The sequence below is a fragment of the Myxocyprinus asiaticus genome, chromosome 44, assembly GCF_019703515.2.
Source record: "Myxocyprinus asiaticus isolate MX2 ecotype Aquarium Trade chromosome 44, UBuf_Myxa_2, whole genome shotgun sequence".
Classification (NCBI taxonomy): Eukaryota; Metazoa; Chordata; class Actinopteri; order Cypriniformes; family Catostomidae; genus Myxocyprinus; species Myxocyprinus asiaticus.
Genome location: NC_059387.1, coordinates 30,834,102 through 30,857,971, shown reverse-complemented (window position 1 = coordinate 30,857,971; position 23,870 = coordinate 30,834,102). Strand labels below are relative to the sequence as shown.

Genomic DNA, 23,870 nt, shown 5'->3' with positions numbered 1-23,870 from the left:
TTTCATAGAATTGTTCTAATCATTGTCATGCAAAATGTTTGAGTTAATTTAAAAAATATTGTGCTGCAAATGGCAACACTTTTAGGATTTTCACAGTGCATCTACGAATGCAAATTGTTTAAACATTTTTATATGTTAACAAAAGATCACTTTTAATACTGACTAGTTAAATTTTTTCTATGGTTGAATTAATCTGTATTTTACTTTTGTTTTAAAAGCACATTAAATCATTTTTATGCATGTCGTCTTGGACTTACACTGACACCTCCTGGATGCAGCATGATTCAAACACAAAAGTTTTCAGTTACTGATGCCATATACATTCACTATTCAGTTAACCATGATTATTTAATTCGTGAGTAAAAGTGTCCAATAACAGGGCAGATACTAAGATTAATGGAGCAGCATTAGGTCATGTGATTCTAACATGGCCGCCCCCATGAGTGGGCCCTCTCCATGCAGAATAAAACAGCTTTTATGAGGTTACTGATATGACTAGAGTTTTCATCTCTTGTGAGTGCTCATAGTTTTATACAAATGTTTCAAAATTACAATTTATTTCTTAAGGAGTACTACTTTTTTTAATGAGGAAAAAAAAATGAGTGCAGCTTTAAATAATTTATTGCTTTTGTTAAAATATTTTATTCATAAATGTAGATTTTTAAAAAACACCACCCCAACTGCATGTTTATAAAATGGAGCTGTCCTGGTATCTTGATGCCTTAAAGATGCTGAAAAATCATTAAACATTTTATCTTTTAAACAAATATGGTTTCATATAATTTAGCCCATGTATTTTTTACCCACTTTTTTATTTTGTGTTGTAGTAATTTAATTTATGCGTCTATATATGTGTTGTTACAATTTGATATCAGCCTGTTTGTAATGACATGCGTTTTCAGAATTTCACTTTTTGTTGGTGTTACCTTCCGGTCCAGTAGGGGGCAGTGACGTGTCGTTTGTTTTCCCTCAAGCGCTTCAAGAAGAATCAGACGCACGCTGGGATTGTTTAAACATGGCGGCGTACATGTTAATCCTTGGGTGAACTCATTTTTATAAATGGTCTTTATTTCCTTTCTTTTCTGTCTTTTACAAACACTACAACAACATGTTTCATTTTGCACGTTGCAGTCGATTCACACGCGGCGCTGTCACGTCAGATCGACTGTTGTGTTCCCAAAAAGCAAGAGATTTTATGATCCACTGCAACCGGTACATACAATATTTATCTTATTTGTAATGTAGTTTCAAAGGTCAGATGTGTTATTTGTTAAAGTTTGCTTCATTTGCATGGTGATCTTGTTGAGATCATGGGATTATCTATTTGCTTTTCAGTTTAATGTACATAAATGCATAAAGATGTTATATATTCAATTACCTCTGATAGCATCACTGTACCATGGAACTGCCACAGTACTTTTTTTGTATGGGCTATTACTGTAATGTTTTTTGAGTTAACAGTCTCTTGAGTACCATGTAAACACCATGGTATCAAAATGGTAATCATACATCAGTACTACTATGATACTGTATCAAAGTACTACTGTATGTAAGATTTATTACAATGACAGATCTGTTGTATTTCAGGCGTGACCAGCACAGAGTACAGTGGAGTAGCTGTAAAACTCCATCCACTCAGTTCACTGTCAGCGCTCCAGTTCGCATATGGAGACAAGCTCAAAAAGTGCTCCTTCTGGCATCGAGACAGCAGCTCAGACCATCAAACATCACTTTGAAATTCATATTAGGACCAGCTGCTTTGACAGTGACAGCACGCTTGTTTGGCAGTGGAGCTCACTGTCATGCAGACGTGAACAATAATGTCCCAAGAGAAATTCAAGTTAAAGAGAAAGTTCCTGAATTCAGCTGGGCCGTTTTGTGGGAGTTTGTACGGCCGCAACTTCTTGCTCTGATTGGAGCCATTATCGTAAGTCCCAAGCTTGATGTGTCATCAAACATATAACAAACAATACAAAAGTTTTGCTGAACTTTAAAAAAAAAGAAAAAAAAAATATTTTACAGTATGATAAAAGGGGTTGCTTCACAAAAAACTGAAATTCAGCCGTCATTTACATACAACATAGAACAAAATCTGAGCAGTGATAATGCATCTATTTCACATTTTTCTACTGTGATCATTTTTATTTAGAATATCATCATAAAAATTTGTGTGAAAAGTCGAATTTGAAACATGTAGCCTACATGGATACATTTTTCAAAATGCATTTTGATAACATACTTTCTCCTATTCCAGCTTAATATGCAGAGACAACTATAAGTAAGCCATTCGTAGGTTAATTTTCTCAAAAGCCGTGATGCTATAAAAAATTCTCTGTTTTTTTAGAGTGACCCACTTAGACCCGCTCCACTAACATTACTCGACCAATGGTGTGAGTTTGGGGTCGGACTATATGACTGGTTATACAACTTCAGTCGAGGGGCGTATTCGGAAAGCTGTTTTGAAAACATTGCTTATTTTTGTAGTTCTGTTCGGTGGCGCTAGTGTCGTAGAAATTACACACTTCAGCTTTAAGAATTGAGGATTGGATGGATTTTTAATTATTATTATTATTATTATTATTTTTTCAGAAGTAATTTTAAATCACATATTTTCAGTTTGGCCTCAGACTTTTGCATCCCACTGTATTATAGATAGTTTGGTTAACCAGTTTGTTCTGGAGTCTAGTTAAGTCGGTAATGAATGCTCTGTTGTGTTACCTTATAGCTTGCATTTGGAGCAGCAGCCCTTAATATTCAGATTCCACTGATGTTGGGAGATCTGGTGAATGTCGTCGCTCGCCACATGCGAGAACAAGCTGGTCATTACATGAAAGATATCCGAGCACCTGCTATCAAGTTGATCGGACTATACGGTTTACAGGTAAGACATTAATATTTACTTTAAATTCAATTGTTTAAGTTATATAGCAAAATTTGACTTGCATTAAACTTTAAAAATTACTTTCTCAGTATTCACTATTCCTAGGTGGCAAAAAGAAGCACATGGTGTTGACAAAAATCAAATGTGTGATTGTCCTCTGTTGTTTTTAGGGTCTGTTGACCAGTGGCTACATCATTCTTCTTTCCAAAGTTGGAGAGAGAGTGGCTGCTAATATGAGGAAAACTCTCTTCACATCCTTGCTTCGGTTTGTAATAAAAACATGTTTTCTTAGAGTTGTGCAATGAATTACTGAATGGACAACATTTTGACATTCAGACCCTCTGGCTATGAGATTTACGTGCATGGTCATTAATTTTCCCAAATATGGACAACATAAGTTTTTCCAGTTTGCCTCCTTCCTGCATAATTGCTTCATTAGAGTGTTTGCTTTGCTGATAAATTGAGTCATTATTGCTAGAGGTCGACCGATAGTGGATTTTCCCAATACCAATAACTAAGGTGGTAGAAAAGGCCAAAAAAACAATGAATCGGCCAATAGTTTTTAAAATTGATTTATTGAATGTTTAAAACAGGCACAGACATAGAGGCGGTAAGAGTTCAAAATTAGTATAATCCCAGATATGTGTTTGTTGAAGATTTGGTGCAAAACATGGGACTTTTAATTATAAACAAACCTGAAATACACTCGGGACACTTATTTTGAAATGTCAGTGCTTCCAGCTCAGACAAACACAAAAGGGAACCAAAACATTGGCACAGATTAATCGGTTAAACCGATATATATATATATATATATATATATATATATATATATATATATATATATATATATATATATATATATATATAGGTCGACCTCTTATCATTGCACTAATTGTCTGTTTACCATGTTACAGACAAGATGTTGCATTTTTCGATGCAAACAAGACCGGGCAGCTGGTTAATCGCCTAACATCAGACATCCAGGAGTTTAAATCCTCCTTCAAGCTGGTTATTTCTCAGGTAGGGTGATGTAAATGTGTTTCAACACCAAGCTGCTATGTAGCAGATATTTAATCGGTTTGATTCTGATACTGTTTTTATTGTTTATTTGGCTTGAAATGAGTAAATAGTCATAAAACGCATACATTTTATATTGTTGTGAGAGTTTAAGTGTTACTGTAGTAGGACCTATGCCTTTTGGCACAAGTAGGAAATCATATATATATATATATACACACACACACACAGTTGTGCTCAAAAGTTTGCATACCCTGAGAGAAATTGTGAAATTTTGGCATTGATTTTGAAAATATGACTGATCAGGCAAAAATTATTTTATTTAAGGATAGTGATCATATGAAGCCATTTATTATCACATAGTTGTTTGGCTACTTTTTAAATCATAATGGTAACAGAAATCACCCAAATGGCCCTGATCAAAAGTTTACATACCCTTGAATGTTTGGCCTTGTTACAGACACACAAGGTGACACACACAGGTTTAAATGGCAATTAAAGGTTAATTTCCCACTCCTGTGGCTTTTTAAATTGCAGTTAGTGTCTGTGTATAAATAGTCAATGAGTTTGTTAGCTCTCACGTGGATGCACTGAGCAGGCTAGATACTGAGCCATGGGGAGCAGAAAAGAACTGTCAAAAGACCTGCGTAACAAGGTAATGGAACTTTATAAAGATGGAAAAGGATATAAAAAGATACCCAAAGCCTTGAAAATGCCAGTCAGTACTGTTCAATCACTTAAGAAGTGGAAAATTCTGGGATCTCTTGATACCAAGCCAAGGTCAGGTAGACCAAGAAAGATTTCAGCCACAACTGCCAGAAGAATTGTTTGGGATACAAAGAAAACCCACAGGTAACCTCAGGAGAAATACAGGCTGCTCTGGAAAAAGACGGTGTGGTTGTTTCAAGGAGCACAATACGACGATACTTGAACAAAAATTAGCTGCATGGTCGAGTTGCCAGAAAGAAGCCAATGCCACAAAAAAGCCCGGTTACAGTATGCCCGACAACACCTTGACATGCCTCACAGCTTCTGGCACACTGTAATTTGGAGTGATGAGACCAAAATAGAGCTTTATGGTCACAACCATAAGCGCTATGTTTAGAGAGGTGTCAACAAGGCCTATAGTGAAAAGAATGCCATCCCCATCATGAAGCATGGTGGTGGCTCACTGATGTTTTGGGGGTTTGTGAGCTCTAAAGGCACGGGGAATCTTGTGAAAATTGATGGCAAGATGAATGCAGCATGTTATCAGAAAATACTGGCAGACAATTTGCATTCTTCTGCACGAAAGCTGCGCATGGGACACTCGTGGACTTTTCAGCGTGACAATGACCCTAAGCACAAGGCCAAGTTGACCCTCCAGTGGTTACAGCAGAAAAAGGTGAAGGTTCTGGAGTGGCCATCACAGTCTCCTGACCTTAATATCATCGAGCCACTCTGGGGAGATCTCAAACCTGCGGTTCATGCAAGATGACCAAAGACTTTGCATGACCTGGAGGCATTTTGCCAAGACGAATGGGCAGCAAGAATTTGGGGCTTCATAGACAACTATTACAAAAGACTGCACACTGTCATTGATGCTAACGGGGGCAATACACAGTATTAAGAACTAAGGGTATGCAGACTTTTGATCAGGGGTCATTTCATTTTTTTCTTTGTTGCCGTGTTTTGTTTTATGATTGTGACATTCTGTTATAACCTACAGCTGAATATGAATCCCATAAGAAAAAAAAGAAATGTGTTTTGCCTGCTCACTCATGTTTTCTTTAAAAATTGTACATATATTACCAATTCTACAAGGGTATGCAAACGTTTGAGCACAGCTGTATATATACAGTACCGGTCAAAAGTTTTGAAACACTTGACCGAAATGTTTCTCATGATCTTAAAAATCTTTTGATCTGAAGGCGTATGCTTAAATGTTTTGATGACTTTACTATTATTCTAAATGTGAAAAAAAAAAAAAATTGTAATAAAGAATGAGTGTTTCAAAACTTTTGACCGGTAGTGTACATATATATATATATATATATATATATATATATACGCAGTGCTGTGAAGATGTATTTGCTTTCCTGATTTCTTCTATTTTTGTGTATTTGCCGTAATTGTTTTAGATCTTCAAACCAGATATAACATAAAACAAGAAGAAATCAATCATATATTCAGTATATATGCAGTATATACAGTACATATATACTGTACAACAGTGAGTGCAACAGTGTCCACCCACTTTTTGTTGCTGTCTGGGTTCTGGAAGTATTTTTTCATTTTGTTTTTCCATAGGCATTTCATAATATGAATCAAATCATCCAGCTCAGATGTGAATCACAACATGACAAATTTTACATAAAAAAAAAAAAGGGGGATTTGAAAATTGGACAAAAAGACCAAGATACAAGACTGTGTACTTAACATAACACAAGTATTTCGAATTACGTAATTGAATTAAAAACAATTGAAAATATAAAGCACTTTATTTGAAGTTGTTGATTATAAGTATAGATTCTGCATGTTTAAAGGCTATAGCGAAATATTCAGATATATACAAATAAATAAGTGGTTGGAGAGTGTCAGAAAGTGACTCGATTGCATCATTTGCAGTGTGTGGTTGCTGCTGGGCTCTTTTGCCGCAGTTTGTTTGCCGTGATTCTTTGACTGGTGTATTTTCCCACTCAGAATCATGGGTTGTGTAGTTTTTTAACATGAATTCCGCTATTAAACATGATTTTTTTTTTTTTTTTTACATTGAAATAACGGTGGCTTCAGTAGTAGCAAATAACATCGATTAACTTCCTCAGAGCTTACGGTAGATCTGTCTTTAAAGGTTTATAAGTTATCGTTAATAATCATTCCCCTATAGGAAAAATGAATGGGATTTTTACTCCCAGAGCCAGACTGTTGCACTCTATAAAGAGGCTCTGTTAAAGTACATTTATTTTAAAAGTTGCACGCAGTGTGCACACTCATTTTGTCTCATGTGAAGACACTGATGTATGTTTTCAGGGTTTGCGAAGTGCCACACAGACGGTGGGCTGTTTCATCTCATTGTATGTTATCTCCCCTAAACTCACGGGTCTCACGGTGGTGGTCCTTCCGTGTCTTGTGGGGGCTGGTGCTCTCATTGGCTCTTTTCTTCGGAAACTGTCACGGAATGCACAGGAACAAGTAATAGCACATGTCAAAAAAAATATTTTGGTTTTATTTTGTTACTCTTTGTATGCTAATTGTGTCCCTGTTCTCTTTTAGGTTGCTAAAGCTACAGGGGTGGCCGATGAGGCTCTTGGTAATGTGCGAACAGTGAGAGCTTTTGCAATGGAGGATAGAGAACTAGAGTAAGATTTTCATCTGCAATAACTTACTATTGCAAATCATCAATAACATTTGGTTTTATGCCATTTTATTGTAATAAACATGTAATAACTATGTAATAAACACAGTAAGAAGTGTTTTGAAGTGATTTCATAAAAAAAAAAATAATAATAATAATAATAAAAAAAAATAAAAATAAAAAAAATAAAAATTCTTCTTTCACAGGATGTATGCAGCTGAGGTTGAGAAATCCGCTGCAATGAATGAAACGTTAGGTACAGGAATCGCTGTGTTTCAAGGCCTGTCTAATATCGTCTTGAACTGTGAGTAATGAGTTCACTGATTTGTCACAATAAATAAGAGCGGAACTACAGCTGTTAATAAGTTTGATTAACTGTATTTGAGGAATTGTAATTGATTACTTGTATGTTTTATTTTAAACAGGCATTGTTTTAGGCACAATTTTTGCTGGTGGATCTTTGATGGCCCGAAATGACATGTCACCTGGTGACCTGATGTCATTTTTGGTCGCCTCCCAAACAGTTCAGAGGTGAATGAAACTCATTTTCTTCTGCTCCTTCCAGTTTTTATAATTTTCTTTTTTTTTTTTTTTTTTTATTGTTCTGTAAAAAAACAGAAAAGGGCTGTGATTTAAGTCGAATTATTTAAATGATATGCCGATTAATTAATCACATAAATATTTGCTCAAGAAAGGCCCTCAAATAACAATAACTCAATAACTATTTAATGATTACATAATTATAGTTATATTTAAATAATTCTAAATATATATTGTAAATATAATAATTTAGATAATTAAAATGCATTACATCATTGTGGCAGATGAGTAAAGCCTTTATAAGACAATACCAATAGTGGCTTTAGAATGCAATATATTGTTTATTTCCATATTATTGAACATAAGCGTATCATAGGTAGGGCTGCTTGATTATGGCAAAAATCAGAATCACGATTATTTTGGTCAATATTGAGATCACGATTATTTAACACGATTACTCATTGACTTTGGAAACATCATGCATTTATTGAACTTTAAAAAAAAAAAACTTGTCTTTTTAACAGTGGATTTCCTTGAACTTGAAATGTAAACTGCACTGGGTAGGGGAGGAGGCTATTGTCATATGATAATTATTTTATGTTACGTATGATATTCAAATAAAGATAAGCCTCCATCGCCATCATTTACAGCAGGGGTGCTCACACTTCTATGGAATGAGATGTACTTTTTCATCATGTTATTACAGCAAGATCTGCCATGAACAATAACGGCTATACTTTATCACAATACCAAAATTTCAGTAGTCGGTAGAGAAATTTGACGATTCTCAATACCAGCTTCAAAACCACAACTAATAATAACACACAATTATGGAAGAATGGTTTCAAGTTCTTAAGTAATTATTCAAGACTAGTAAACAGTCAGTAATAAAATAACAATAAAAAAACAGTAATGAATAGAGATAGATTCAAAATAATAGAACAAAAAATACAAATTAAGAAAATTCAGTGTTTTCTTAACAGCTTTAAAAGTTTTTAACAGCAGTATCAAGTATTCAAGGAAACATTCAGAAGGAAATGCAACATAAAACTACTACTGGTCTTCACTGTATGATTATAATACATTAATAATTTTTAAAGCTACTAAATTTACTCAGTCAAGAGCAGTGAGTGCTTTCTTGTTTTCTTGTTGTTTGATTATTATAATGACACACAAGACGGCAGCAGGTCTATTAGCTTAGATTTACACTTACAAGTCCGACATTTTAATACAAAGATGCATTTTTCTCCGCTGTTTACATTCACTTTAGACATCACTCTCTGTGTTTACATGAATACCTCACCAAGACGCGCTTTTTGAAATGTATTTTATCGTTCCGGTGCGCATTAGCGTGAGCATTTTCAGAACACACGCATGTTCAACACACGTACACCGCCTGCCAATCAAACAGGATGCAGCTGTTACTAGATCACTAGCGAATTGTAAAATTACGTACTCTGGTTACTTTCAACAGCGAATAAGAATATGAATTTTCTAATAAGTGACACAGGCCTAGGCTATCACAAATGTAGCTGGTTATTTTTTCGTTATTGACGTTATAATCAGTCTGCTTGTCCGGTCGGGTAAGTAAAATTTTCTTTCACTTGTCCCAGACATGCGTTAATGTCGAGCCCTGATTAAATATTGTATTCAGCATTCTCTGATAAAATGTTTTTCTTCTGCAGGTCAGCTCCTAAAATAAATGTACATTGTTTTAAAGGAGTTTTAGATAATATTTTGGAAAACAAGCCAAAGAATAGTCAAAAATGTATTTTGTTCCAGTGTATAATGGGCTAAGACTATACTCCCTCACCTTTATGTTCACTTTGATCCATCTTTAACTCACGAAAAACAAACTTTCTCTTCTTAATAGAGCTGCATATCACCGAATTTCTTCATGATAAGATACACACATTGAACATGACACATATATTATGATTCACTACATCACGAGCCATTATGTTTAATAATCTATCTGCAGCAAATGTGCACGAGTGATGAGCGTCCCCGCACCAGAGTATGAATCAGCCGGGAGAAGATTCAATCTCTTCTGCGGTCACTTCACACAACTCTTAGACGTGGTGCTGACCGCACAGAGAAATGCCAGTTTCTGAGTTTATTTTCATAACCCGCTTCCTTATTATTTGAACTTTAATAAAGGATGCTTTAAAGCTATAATGCTTTAAAAAAGCATTTTTTTTTCAATGGGACAATAATCGTTTTATCTCAATTATCTTGTTTTCATAATCGTTGGAAGCCAAAATCGTAATTGAAAATAAAATTCGATTAATCGCCCAGCCCTAATTCATAGGCCTACAGTCACATTGTTTTTAGGTTGCTGTATCAAGTTAAACATAGTTTGCAACTTAGAAAACACGTCTCGACACCTCTACATTTGAAATTGCATTCCGTCCTGCTCTATTTGAACTCAAGAACGCATCCGTTCTCATCTTGTGCTGTTGCATGTCAAGCAAGCCTTAGTGTGGTTTGTGTACAGCAACACTGTTGCTTACTGCCCCCTGCTGAAAACAGGTGGTACTTCAAGTTTGAATTACTCCGATGGTAGAGTCCGGAGACTTCAATTGTGTAATTTAACGCTTTATTTTTTATATATTTATTTGCACTGAATTAACATGTTAAATTGACAGTCCTAATTTAGAGTCATTACAAAACTTCTAGAAAATATTTGTTAATGAGGTGAAAAGTGCACATTGTGGAATGTAATAAAAAAAAGTGTTGTGGGATGGCTTATTTTATAATGCAGTTTAAATAAAAACATTTTTTTTTTTATCTTCGTTCTCTTTAGGTCTCTTGCCAGCATTTCAATTCTGTTTGGCCAGGTGATTGGTGGACCTTTTTTAAATAATTAGCTATTTCACATGCATAGCTCACATGTTGATCCACATCCTCTTGTCTTGTTTCAGATGGTTAGAGGTATGAGTGCAGGGGCTCGAGTTTTTGAGTATTTAACTTTAGAACCAACCATTCCACTCACAGGAGGAGGCCGTATTCCACACAGTTCTCTAACAGGGAGAGTAGACTTCATGAATATCAACTTCAGGTAAGATCTCAGTTGTCTCTCATACAAAAATATGAGAACATTAATCCTATCTAAAAGCTTAATTCTTTGTTATTCTGTGTTTCCCACAGTTACCCAACAAGACCTGGCAACCAGATCCTTAAGAACTTCAGTTTGACTTTACCCCCCTGTAGAACTGTTGCTATTGTGGGAGAGTCAGGAGGAGGTAAAGTATCTATCTGTCTGTCTGTCTGTCTGTCTGTCCGCCCATCCATCTATCATCTGTCTGTCTGTCCATTCATCCATCCATCTGTCCATCTATTCATCTATCACCTGTCTGTCTGTCCATTCATCCATCATCTGTCTGTCTGTCGGTCCGTCTGTCTATCCATCTATCATCTGTCTATCTGTCCATGCATCCATCATCTGTCTATATGTCTATAAATTATTTACTCTTAAAATTTAGGCAAATCCACTGTGGCTGCGTTGTTGGAACGCTTCTATGACCCCAGCAGTGGAGTGATAATGCTGGATGGATTGGACATCAGAACAGTGGACCCGTCCTGGCTCAGAGGACACGTCATTGGGTTCATTAGTCAGGTACATTTTATTCTTTTTTCTGAGTTTTATCTTTTTTTCACACCTAGATTTTGGCTGTGTCATATAGTTGCCTTGACATAGTTTTTACATTTTTTACTTTTGGAAAGTTGTGAAATAGCATATGTTATTTTAAGGAATATTGATATTAAAATTCTATTTTGTTTCAAAAACAGGAACCTGTACTTTTTGGTTCTTCAGTGATGGAGAATATCAGGTTTGGTAAGCCCAGTGCCACAGACGCTGAGGTCATGACTGCGGCCAAACAAGCCAATGCTCATAATTTCATCACAGGATTCCCTGACGGATACAACACTGTGGTTGGTATGTGCTGTTATGACCAAAAAAGTTTGAAACGGATGTTGTAAATGAACAGGAGGTTTACGATAAAACATTTTTAAAACTATATATATATATACAGGTGCATCTCAATAAATTAGAATGTCATGGAAAAGTTCATTTATTTCAGTAATTCAACTCAAATTGTGAAACTCGTGTATTAAATAAATTCAATGCACACAGACTGAAGTAGTTTAAGTCTTTGGTTCTTTTAATTGTGATGATTTTGGCTCACATTTAACAAAAACCCACCAATTCACTATCTCAAAAAACTAGAATATGGTGACATGCCAATCAGCTAATCAACTCAAAACACCTGCAAAGGTTTCCTGAGCCTTCAAAATGGTCTCTCAGTTTGGTTCACTAGGCTACACAATCATGGGGAAGACTGCTGATCTGACAGTTGTCCAGAAGAAAATCATTGACACCCTTCACAAGGAGGGTAAGCCACAAACATTCATTGCCAATTGGCTGTTCACAGAGTGCTGTATCCAAGCATGTTAACAGAAAGTTGAGTGGAAGGAAAAAGTGTGGAAGAAAAAGATGCACAACCAACCGAGAGAACCGCAGCCTTATGAGGATTGTCAAGCAAAATCGATTCAAGAATTTGGGTGAACTTCACAAGGAATGGACTGAGGCTGGGGTCAAGGCATTAAGAGCCACCACACACAGACGTGTCAAGGAATTTGGCTACAGTTGTTGTATTCCTCTTGTTAAGCCACTCCTGAAACACAGACAATGTCAGAGGCGTCTTACCTGGGCTAAGGAGAAGAAGAACTGGACTGTTGCCCAGTGTTCCAAAGTCCTCTTTTCAGATGAGAGCAAGTTTTGTATTTCATTTGGAAACCAAGGTCCTAGAGTCTGGAGGAAGGGTGGCGAAGCTCATAGCCCAAGTTGCTTGAAGTCCAGTGTTAAGTTTCCACAGTCTGTGATGATTTGGGGTGCAATGTCATCTGCTGGTGTTGGTCCATTGTGTTTTTTGAAAACCAAAGTCACTGCACCCATTTACCAAGAAATTTTGGAGCACTTCATGCTTCCTTCTGCTGACCAGCTTTTTAAAGATGCTGATTTCATTTTCCAGCAAGATTTGGCACCTGTCCACACTGCCAAAAGCACCAAAAGTTGGTTAAATGACCATGGTGTTGGTGTGCTTGACTGGCCAGCAAACTCACCAGACCTGAACCCCATAGAGAATCTATGGGGTATTGTCAAGAGGAAAATGAGAAACAAGAGACCAAAAAATGTAGATGAGCTGAAGGCCACTGTCAAAGAAACCTGGGCTTCCATACCACCTCAGCAGTGCCACAAACTGATCACCTCCATGCCACGCCGAATTGAGGCAGTAATTAAAGCAAAAGGAGCCCCTACCAAGTATTGAGTACATATACAGTAAATGAACATACTTTCCAGAAGGCCAACAATTCACTAAAAATGTTTTTTTATTGGTCTTATGATGTATTCTAATTTTTTGAGATAGTGAATTGGTGGGTTTTTGTTAAATGTGAGCCAAAATCATCACAATTAAAAGAACCAAAGACTTAAACTACTTCAGTCTGTGTGCATTGAATTTATTTAATACACAAGTTTCACAATTTGAGTTGAATTACTGAAATAAATGAACTTTTCCACGACATTCTAATTTATTGAGATGCACCTGTATATATATATATATATATTTGTACAGCAAGGAACTTACTAAAATGTCTGTTTGATGCCTAAATAATCATATTTTATTTACTGTTGACTAATCTCTAAGGCAGCATTTCTGAAAGGTTTTAATCAAATTTAAATTTAAGGTGAAGTGTGTGTTTTTTTTTTTTTTTTCAATGTTTAAATAGCCTACTTCTATTCCACTTTAAAATGCAGTGACAACTCTAAGTAAGCCATTCTTAGGTTGATTACTCTGAGAAAATATTAAACACTGTTGCTTTGTAGTGCTATCAATACATTGGTGCTAACTAACCTAACATAGCAATATTGTTTCAATCGATGAGTCTTAATAATGGAACTGTCTGTTTGTTGGCCCAGAAATTAAACACTTCAACTTTAAAAAGTATTTTCTGTCTTTTATGGGAACTGTCTATAAAGAGGTCAAAATAAAATCAATTTGCATGGTTTTTTCCCCCTCAACAATGTAAAGGTGAGCGTGGTGTCACTCTCTCTGGGGGCCAAAAGCAGCGTATCGCCATCGCTCGGGCTCTGATTAAAAACCCCAGAATCCTGATTCTAGATGAAGCCACCAGTGCGTTAGATGCGGAGTCAGAGCGTGTGGTTCAGGAGGCGCTGGACAGAGCCACAACTGGTCGCACCGTTCTAATTATCGCTCATCGTCTCAGTACTATTCAGGGAGCCGATCTCATCTGTGTCATGAGCAATGGACGCATTGTTGAGGTTAGAAGAGCATTTAAAATTACACTTGCATACTTAATATGTGAAACCTGTGATGATATTTATTATTTTTCATACCATTTATGTTTTCAAAGGCTGGAACACACCTGGAATTGTTGAGCAAAGGAGGACTGTATTCTGAACTAATAAGGAGACAAAGATCTGATGGTCAAAAATGAACAAGTGCTCATGCTGTTTAAGACATAAGGCTAAAAGGTGCAGTTCGGCTCAAAGTGGCGTTACGCAAATCCTATATTACAGAACGCTCACGGTACCACTGGACATTATGATTATAACTGGGCTTTGTGAGTAATTTACACTGTTATGCTTGTGAAATAGTTTTATTTGGTGCTCTATCGTAAATAAGGGAGATTTTAGTCAATATTCTATGTTTTCAGTTTTATATGTGATGGAAAAATATCAGTGATAAGGAAGTTGTAGCCATGCAAGTGTTTTAACATTCTGTTTTACTCCCCCAAACTCTAGACTGAAAGTATTGTATCCTTGTTAATTTTTTTAATATCAAGATTTCAATAAAGTGAGATGTACATTTTATTTTACTGGAATATATAATAATACATATGATTAATAGATGCCAATGTGTTGATACTCTGCTTGTCTTCCGTGAAAATTTAAAATATGCTTTCTTAATGCATTATAATTGTTATTTTGTTTGTTGTATGTTTATGTTAATTAGATATAAAAAAAAAATACTTTTATAAAAGTATTTAAGGTATGCCACAAATTTCACTCACCTTTGTCAAGCGTGTTTTTATTATATATATATATATATATAAATTAAATAATATTAACTTATTTTATTATTAAAATATTCATATAATTTAAGTAGTATTAAAATTTAAAATAATATTGATTATGATTGTTATAGTAGCTACCAGAAAGGAATTTACATTCGTCGCAGTGGGACTTTTATTTTGAAATGCGTCTCAGTAAATCGCCATCTTGAAGCTCTTATTTCTCTCTTCATGTTGCGTACTACGCCCCTTGTTGATGAAAAACGACAGTAAGCAGCTTAAAAATTAAAACCTTTATTTTTATAGATAAGGTCATTAGCAGCCAGGACGCTTTATTTAAAAGCTTTTGTAACTGGCTGAAACCATGCAAAAGTATGAGAAGTTGGAGAAGATAGGAGAGGGTGAGTAAATGGATTGTCTGTCTGGCCTGAATGGCTGTGTATGCAGATTTATGGAGTATTAGCCATAATGAAGGTTTGTTGCTGCTGCTGCTATAGTAGAGCTCAGCTTAACGCTTGTGGCAGCCTGCTGTGCATTTGTTAAGATTAAGGTCTGATCTAAGTCAGAACTGGTTCAGAGCTGACAAACTGATACTGAGCTAGTGAGATGATGCACCTGGCGTTAAATTAATCACAACAGCATTTGCACACCTCTTAATTGATTTGACTACTATTGTTCAGAGAAATAGAGCTGTTGCATTAATTATCTCTCATCGAATTGATCGATCATTCAGTGTAGCATAAATATCAGGCTTTGCTACGATTTTCATTGGGCGACCAATGTTACTAGTTAACTGCTGCCTATGAGACACAAGTGTGCTTCCTCCAGGGGGCGCAATGGGGCTCTTAAAGCGAAAGTCCGTTTGAGCTTCGTTCAAATTTCAAGACAATTTTCGTCTTATTAGAGATATTTTTTTTTTTACACTAAAAGGTGTCATCTTTGGAATCGTTTCATTATAGATCAAGCTCTATTAAATTATTTTAAAAGTGCCCAATGCACTAAATGTAACCATAAACAAGATTCCTGCTCTGTGATTGGTCCACAGTAAATAGCGCTGAGAAAGGTAACAGACCTCACATGACAACACCATGACATTTGATTCTTCAGCAGCGGTCTATGGACAATATTTAACATGAATAATTACCCTGAAAATAGCGATTGAATTGTAAATGCACGTTAAATAGTTAAAATAGGTGAATGATTATTTAGACCCATTGCACCTGACCAATCAGAAGTCATACTGTGTTATAGACTCAACTGTTTATGAATTTGCTTTTGATATTTTTGTACTGTCATCAGGTACATATGGGACTGTTTTCAAGGCTAAAAACAGGGAGACGCATGAGATTGTGGCCCTCAAAAGAGTGAGATTGGATGATGATGATGAGGTAAAAAGAGCCAAGATTGCTTGTGTAAGTTATATAAATAAAAATAAAAGCAACATTTAAAGTGTCACAGTAATTTTCAAAACTGTTACAGGGGGTACCAAGTTCAGCATTACGAGAAATTTGCCTCCTGAAAGAACTGAAGCATAAAAACATCGTTAGGTATGTTTATTTGTATTTATTAATTTCATGTTAAGTATATTTCAGCATACAGCATAAACATAGTTTTTGTTTTTCAATTATCAGTGTGTCCCATTTTTAAATATTTTATTTAAATATTTTAATAAATCACTTTTACTTGACTGCATTTTTAGTATTTCACCATACAGAATAAATATACTTGGTTGCAAGTGATGTTTAGTATTTTTTCATACAGTGTATGTACATTTAGTTAGTTGCAAGTAATTATCAGTATTTCCTCTCTTTTTATTTATTTTATCCATTTTATTAAATGTATTTTTTTTATTGGATTATCCATACATTACATTATGCAAAATGCAAGCAATTTTTATTTTTCATTTTGATTTTTGTTTCATGCTAAGTATATGTCACTATATAGAGTAAATCATGGTTAGTTTAATGTGATTTTTAATATTGTGTGTATTTTTAATAGAGATTGACTGATTTTGGTTTTTAATGACCAATACGATACTTATTTTTTATACATATATATTCAAAATTCATAACTGATTTTTAAATCTATTTATTTATTTTTTTGTCTCTGCTTTTAGGCACATTAACAATTGAATTGTGTATTACTTACCTCTGGTGAACTGCTTTACAAAACTAATATTGTAAACAGTCTACAAATTATTTATTTCAATATTAAATCATTCAAATTTACACTTGTTCAAACCCCCTTACTAAATTAATAACTGTATCGGTAAACCCTATTTTAAAGAACTGATACCCGATTAAGTGGAAAAGTGTAAATATCTGTTAAAATTATCGGTCAAAGCAATTATTGGTCTATGTCTAATTAAAAAACAAAAAACAAAACAAAAACGCTTTAAATCTAAATAAATAGATAAAATATCTTTGCTGCATTATTAACAACAGCCTCTTGTTCTTGTAGGTTGCATGATGTCCTTCACAGTGATAAGAAGCTAACATTAGTTTTTGAGTACTGTGATCAGGTAAGTGCAAGGAATGGTATTTATATTTCATGTTGATAGACTTATGGATATCTTTATTATTGCTTTGCTAAATTCAGTAGTCCTGCTGTTTTGAATAGTGTCATTATAACAATATGATAGGTGCTGTATTTAACAAAATGTCATGTGATTTCCCTACAAACAGGATTTGAAGAAATACTTCGACAGCTGCAATGGTGATTTAGATCCAGAGATTGTTAAGGTTTGTCTTTTCACATTTTTTTGTCATAGCCTTTTCAAATCTGTATGTACACTTGAGGACAAAATATAACAGGGGGGATTTTTTAAAAGTCATTTCATGTTTTAGGTGTCAAATAATGCAAACCATTTTAATGCCTTTCTCTTTGTAGTCCTTCATGTACCAGTTATTGAAGGGACTTGCCTTCTGCCACAGTCGAAATGTTCTCCACCGGGACCTTAAACCACAAAATCTGCTAATTAACAGAGTAAGTAAATGACTGTCCGAAACGTAATATTTAGACTATTATCTCCACTGGTCGCATTTAGTCTCAGGATTTTTCACATCTTTTTCCTATATGTGACAATTTGTTAAAAATGCTTCTTAAATATGCACATCCCCTTTGTATTATGAAGTTGTGGTTCAGTGAATAATAGATTAACTTCAGCTGTGCTCTCTTAAATGCCTTTTTAAAATCTGGATTATATATTTTTTTTGTTGTTATTAGAACGGTGAACTGAAGCTAGCTGACTTTGGCTTGGCCAGAGCTTTTGGGATTCCTGTAAGATGTTATTCTGCTGAGGTAAGCAATGCAGCTTCAGTTCAAGGCATTGTTCAGTGTGTCTTGAGGAGTTTCCCTATTCCTCCGTTCATGTTGATTCATTTTAGGTGGTGACATTGTGGTACAGGCCTCCAGACGTGCTGTTTGGTGCTAAGCTATATTCTACCTCAATTGACATGTGGTCTGCAGGGTGTATATTTGCAGGTAGGAAAAGAAAATTGAGAAAAAGCATAAATTAAAAACAGAAACTTTAGTAGACTTATTCCCTCTCTTTTTTACTCTGCTTATAGAACTGGCAAATGCAGGACGTCCGTTATTTCCTGGTAATGATGTGGATGACCAGTTAAAGAGGATCTTTAGATATCCTTTTCATTCCGTTGTTCTATTTCAGCTTTATAATTCTAATTTAGAATTGTATAAGAACAGATTGCAGTTGTTGGTGTTGTACTCTGTACGTTTGTAATGTGATACACAGTGGCCAAAGTATTTGTATGAATACTTATGTGACATAAGTGTTTTGACACTGAAGTCACACTTAGAAATGTATGAATGTCATAGGATTAGATATCAAAACATATTAAGTGTGGCATAAGTATTTGAATACGTTTTGGGGGCACTGTATATATATTTTAATGTTTGTACTAAAGGTCGAACAATAGTGGATTTTGCCGATACGACAAATAAGGTTAATTGAAATTGCCGATAACCGGTTACTGGGTTGATCATTTTTTTAATAGATATTTAGAATGTTATACAATTTACTTAGTCTTTCTTTACTGTGACGAGCACAGGCACAGATGCTACAAGGGTCAAAAATGAGTTTAATTGTTCAAACAAAATCGTGCATCACACAAGACTTTTAACTATAAGCAAGCTATATTTCACTAGATGAGGTTTAATGAGGAATAAGGTTTATCATTATTCACAAGATATGAAGTTGGAGATACAATGAACGTGTTGATGTGGCACATTTATATATAGTTCATTTTTCTTTGCATGCCCTCGCTTTAATTTTGAACACTTGATTATCTAATCAAAATAACCAAATATACATTGAAGTGAGGATAAAAATATGGATGAATACTGTCAATGAGGATAGATTTTGATGCAGCAAATCCCCACAAGGTGTCAGTGATTGTTTTTATTTCACCTATAGAGACCGCTGTTATACTGTAGAACCAAGTCGAATAACCGATTTAAAAAAAAAAAAAAAAAAAAAAAAAAGCAACTGTCGACACGATTAATCGGTAAAACCAATATATCGGTCAGCCTCTAGTTTGTACTGAGAATGGTTTACAATATCATGCTTGTAGGAGCTGTTGGTTTTCTTTAACATTCTGGCACATTGCTGGGGACACCAACAGAAGAACAGTGGCAGACTATGAACAAACTTCCAGATTATAAGGTACATAATATATTCATCTATTTTCTGGTATAAGGTTAATTTTGCCTCTCAATTATTAAAGGGACCCACATCTGTCTGTCTATCTGTCTGTCTGTCTATAATCTATCTGTCTGTCTGTCCGTTTATAATCTATCTGTCTGTCTGTCTGTCTGTCTGTCTCTGTCTATAGTCTGTCTGTCTATATCTATCTGTCTGTCTGTCTGTCTATAATCTATCTGTCTGTCTGTCTGTCTATAATCTGTCTGTCTGTCTATAATCTATCTATCTGTCTGTCTGTCTGTCTATAATCTATCTGTCTGTCTATAATCTATCTGTCTGTCTGTCTGTAATCTGTCTATCTGTCTGTCTGTCTGTAATCTATCTGTCTGTCTGTCTATCTATCTGTCTGTCTGTCTATAATCTGTCTGTCTGTCTATAATCTGTCTGTCTGTCTGTCTATAATCTATCTATCTGTCTGTCTGTCTAATCTATCTGTCTGTCTGTCTATAATCTATCTGTCTGTCTGTCTGTCTATAATCTATCTGTCTGTCTATAATCTATCTGTCTGTCTGTCTGTAATCTGTCTGTCTGTCTGTCTGTAATCTGTCTGTCTGTCTGTCTGTAATCTGTCTGTCTGTCTGTCTGTAATCTATCTGTCTGTCTGTCTATAATCTGTCTGTCTGTCTGTCTGTCTATAATCTGTCTGTCTGTCTGTCTATAATCTGTCTGTCTGTCTGTCTATAATCTATCTGTCTGTCTGTCTGTCTATAATCTGTCTGTCTGTCTGTCTATTATCTATCTGTCTGTCTGTCTATAATCTGTCTGTCTGTCTATAATCTGTCTGTCTGTATATCTATCTATCTGTCTGTCTATAATCTATCTGTCTGTCTGTCTATAATCTATCTATCTGTCTGTCTGTCTATAATCTGTCTGTCTGTCTGTCTATAATCTGTCTGTCTGTCTATAATCTGTCTGTCTGTCTGTCTGTCTATAGTCTGTCTGTCTGTCTATAATCTGTCTGTCTGTCTGTCTGTCTATAATCTGTCTGTCTGTCTATCTATCTATCTATCTATCTATCTATCTGGCTACTTGGCAAACATTTTCTTTTATTATTTTTAGAAATGTTTTACCGTTCATTCCTTCCCATTTTTCTTTTTTAAAAGCCTTATCCAATGTACCCGGCTACTACATCACTTGTGAATGTTGTCCCGAAACTCAGTAGCACTGGCAGAGACCTACTACAGGTACAATATGAATATTTTGATAAAGTTGTTGGTTGATGTCCATGTAAAATTTTTTTAGTAGTTTCACTGTTTGTCAATGTATTGCAGAACTGTTAAAGCATTTCTGTCATTGGTTCATGGTGTAATGTTGACTAATACCTGCATTTACTGTTTTTAAAGAGGTTTTTTGTTTGTTTTTTTTTTGAGTAATTTCTTTATCTTGACTTCTTTGTTTGTTCTCCACAGAATCTTCTGAAATGCAATCCAGTACAGCGAATTTCAGCAGAGGAAGCCCTACAGCACCCTTACTTTGCTGATTTCTGCCCACCCTAAATTTCAGATCAACCGAGCATCATTTAGAAATATAATGGGCCAGTCTTACCTCATGCAACCCCTTCAATTCCTCCAGCTTTGAGACAATTCTCCATTAGTGAGTTTGTGTCATTCACATGCAGTGATTTGTGATTGTATAGTGGCACATTCTAATGCAGAGTGCGGTGCTATAACAATACATAATCCATGTGTTTAGAGTCGCCCAAAAAAATACATTTTTACTTTTATGGGGTACTTCTGAAGATCATGATCATCACCTTTAGTCCCCCAAAATTCATATATCCTGGCCCTGCACAATTAATTTAGTTGATTGCCAAATGTGTTTCATATGTCTTTAATGGTTTACAAAATGCTGCCATGAAGACTTAAAGGCAGTATGTTTTTTGTCAAAGATCAAATGAACAATATAATTTAATAAGGTACAGAGCACATAAAGTACATGATTTAGCTTTTGTTAAATATATAGTATTTAAAAAGTTACTTTTCCATTTAAGGTTTTTGTTTTTTATGTTATACGTGCTATAAGGCTAAGGAAAAATGTGTTATTATTTTGTGCTTATTGTGCAACTGTCCTTCTGCCATTTTCTGTGAATGAGATTTTAGCATTTGAGTCATTTTTAACAATTCTATTAGTGTTTTTTCAAATAATTTTAGTGAATCAAACAGTGTGGCATTTGTTTTTCATCATATTAATATTCATAACCCTCTATGCAGGGTGTTAAGAAGACTTTTGCATAGTGGACCACAAGAATTGCCTATTGAAGAATAACCATCAGAGCAGTAGCTGTATCTAAAAGAATACTAGTAAAAGAATGTTCTTGTAAGGCCTCATTAGAAACTTTCAAATTCCTTTGAGATTGTATGCAAATGCATGCCGGTATTGTCATTACAATTTTATGTGATGTTGCACAAGCGTACCTTATGGAAGAGTCATGCCATTGGATAGTCTATGATGACCCTGAATTCTGTAAAATATTAGAAAAAATTAAATATGCAAACATTTTCCGTATTTCCCCTTTTGCAAGCTTTGCTTTTTTTCATCAGCTTCAGTAGATAAATGTTTTTAGAGAACATAATCCACATCATATCTCACAGGCCTTTCATAGTGATTGTATCCATTATTGATTTAAAAAAGTACTATGTTTTCAGAAAACTGTTTAATCAATAGAGGTTGACTTGAAGACAAGGGACCATTCCAGACAAATTTGGAAAATCTGTCACAATAAATCTAACATTCTGTTTAAATACTATTTTTTTTTTTTTTATGTTAAATATATATATATATATATATATATATATGATTTGTCACAGAGACAAATTTAAGTTAAAAGGTTAACCGTTAAATGTGTAAATACGGTCCTTCGATCTTTGAAAGCTACCAAGAAACTCAGTTTGCAACCCTAAATCAAGGCATCACTGATCTACTTCATGGCATATTTTATGATCTGCAATCAATGTATAAATTGGTTAAAAGAACTTGACTGTGCACCAGTCAGCGATGGGCACAAAAATATGAAAATGTATTTAAAATAAAAATACAAAATACCTCAGTTTAATTGTATAAAAATAAAATACCAAATACTGTGTGGGGAAAAAAATGTATCAAAGTATAATACAGTATTTTGTATCTTCAAAATACATGTAAAATTGGCTATTCAATAAAGTATCTCTATTAGGCTGAAATCTATCTGGACCTATTCTGAATGCAAAAACATTTTGATGTACAGCTGCTTAGAAACTTTTGTTTTCATTTCAACCACCTCTTCAATCAATTAAAGACCATTATATATAAACAGGTACATGATTACAAACTTACATTTACAATTAGCAGCCATTTTTATACTTATTTCTGTCCAGGTTACACTGCAGCCTGCTATTGTGGTGAACCCTATTAAATAAATCACGTGTAAAACAGTGGGTACTTTTCTTGCTATCTAACATGGAGTAATGCTTTAAACACTTGACTAGCTAGTAAATACACTAGCAGTTGCTAACACCAACAACCAATTAGCTAGCAAGACTGACAAGGTAGCACTAATGTCCAGTGCTAGTGCTAATGCTATTTTCTCTCTTTTATTCCTTCATGTTAACTGAAGGCAAATCTGAATGATGTTCCATTTTAGCTTGCTAGCTAGCAATCTAGCCAACAATAGCTAGTGAACTCGGTAACGATAGTTAGACTAGCTCACTAGCTGGCTTCTGACTAGTTCTGATTTCCTCACTGTTTACATGCATTGCATTGGCTGGCTAGAAGTGTCATAGCTACCTTAATATTTGAATGGAAATTAAATAACAGTTGCTAGACATTATTGTGTTTTTTGCAACAAGTAGAATCGACCATCACATCCTCACCTTATCTTATTCTGCGTTCCATTGAACTCGGAAAATTAAATTTTCCAACTTCCTACTAGGAAAAGTCCAATGGAACGCCACTTCAAGTAGGAATTCCAACTTGGAAACTAGTGCGAAAAGTTTCAACACATGTGCCCTTCAAGTGGAGTCGCAAATATCGTAATTACGAGTTCCGAGCACATGAATGGCCCCACAAAGTCATATTAACGATTAGTAAACTCTGAATTCTTGATGATACACGAGTTTCCGAGTTGGGAAGTTGGAAGAGGTGTGTTGACATGAAAGATGATGAAAATTATTTCAACTTCTGTAATTTATTTCAATAATATGAATTTGTTACTCACCCTTCACAGTTTGTTTTAAGCAAATAGACCTTTTTCACAGACTGTGATGAGGCCTTTCTGCCTTATATAACAGCGTAAATCT

General features: G+C 35.0%; 2 protein-coding genes across 3 annotated transcripts; both read left to right on the top strand.

The window, feature by feature from the left end:
• The first annotated feature begins 988 nt into the window (after positions 1-988).
• On the top strand, positions 989-14,861 carry abcb8 (ATP-binding cassette, sub-family B (MDR/TAP), member 8). Its single transcript, XM_051687525.1, has 16 exons — positions 989-1,212; positions 1,588-1,927; positions 2,726-2,881; positions 3,052-3,146; positions 3,799-3,904; positions 6,911-7,072; positions 7,154-7,239; positions 7,442-7,539; positions 7,661-7,766; positions 10,582-10,615; positions 10,700-10,836; positions 10,926-11,020; positions 11,261-11,394; positions 11,568-11,715; positions 13,871-14,121; positions 14,214-14,861. Exons 1-16 carry the CDS (start codon positions 1,109-1,111, stop codon positions 14,295-14,297), a joined length of 2,136 nt encoding a protein of 711 aa, XP_051543485.1. The 5' UTR covers positions 989-1,108; the 3' UTR covers positions 14,298-14,861.
• A 213-nt stretch (positions 14,862-15,074) lies between these two features.
• LOC127434647 (cyclin-dependent kinase 5) lies at positions 15,075-23,021 on the top strand. 2 transcript variants are annotated; one of them, XM_051687539.1, is made up of 12 exons: positions 15,075-15,274; positions 16,173-16,261; positions 16,353-16,420; positions 17,334-17,394; positions 17,558-17,614; positions 17,763-17,858; positions 18,099-18,173; positions 18,260-18,356; positions 18,443-18,514; positions 19,499-19,557; positions 20,700-20,780; positions 21,006-23,019. In XM_051687539.1, exons 1-12 carry the CDS (start codon positions 15,238-15,240, stop codon positions 21,090-21,092), a joined length of 879 nt encoding a protein of 292 aa, XP_051543499.1. In that variant the 5' UTR covers positions 15,075-15,237; the 3' UTR covers positions 21,093-23,019. The 2 variants fall into 2 exon arrangements, with proteins under 2 accessions (XP_051543499.1, XP_051543500.1); XM_051687540.1 differs by having other exon boundaries at positions 15,095-15,142; positions 21,006-23,021.
• Positions 23,022-23,870: the final 849 nt, after the last annotated feature.

What these genes read in the sequence shown, in the direction of transcription:
- LOC127434647 (XM_051687539.1), top strand. Translation starts at nt 15,238, where the DNA reads ATGCAAAAGTATGAGAAGTTGGAGAAGATAGGAGAGG. An exon ending in TTTTTGAGTACTGTGATCAG is followed by an intron (nt 17,395 to 17,557) that starts GTAAGTGCAAGG and finishes CCCTACAAACAG; the next exon opens with GATTTGAAGAAATACTTCGA. An exon ending in AAAATCTGCTAATTAACAGA is followed by an intron (nt 17,859 to 18,098) that starts GTAAGTAAATGA and finishes TGTTGTTATTAG; the next exon opens with AACGGTGAACTGAAGCTAGC.
- abcb8 (XM_051687525.1), top strand. Translation starts at nt 1,109, where the DNA reads ATGTTTCATTTTGCACGTTGCAGTCGATTCACACGCGGCGCTGTCACG. An exon ending in CACGGAATGCACAGGAACAA is followed by an intron (nt 7,073 to 7,153) that starts GTAATAGCACAT and finishes GTTCTCTTTTAG; the next exon opens with GTTGCTAAAGCTACAGGGGT. An exon ending in TTTCAATTCTGTTTGGCCAG is followed by an intron (nt 10,616 to 10,699) that starts GTGATTGGTGGA and finishes GTCTTGTTTCAG; the next exon opens with ATGGTTAGAGGTATGAGTGC.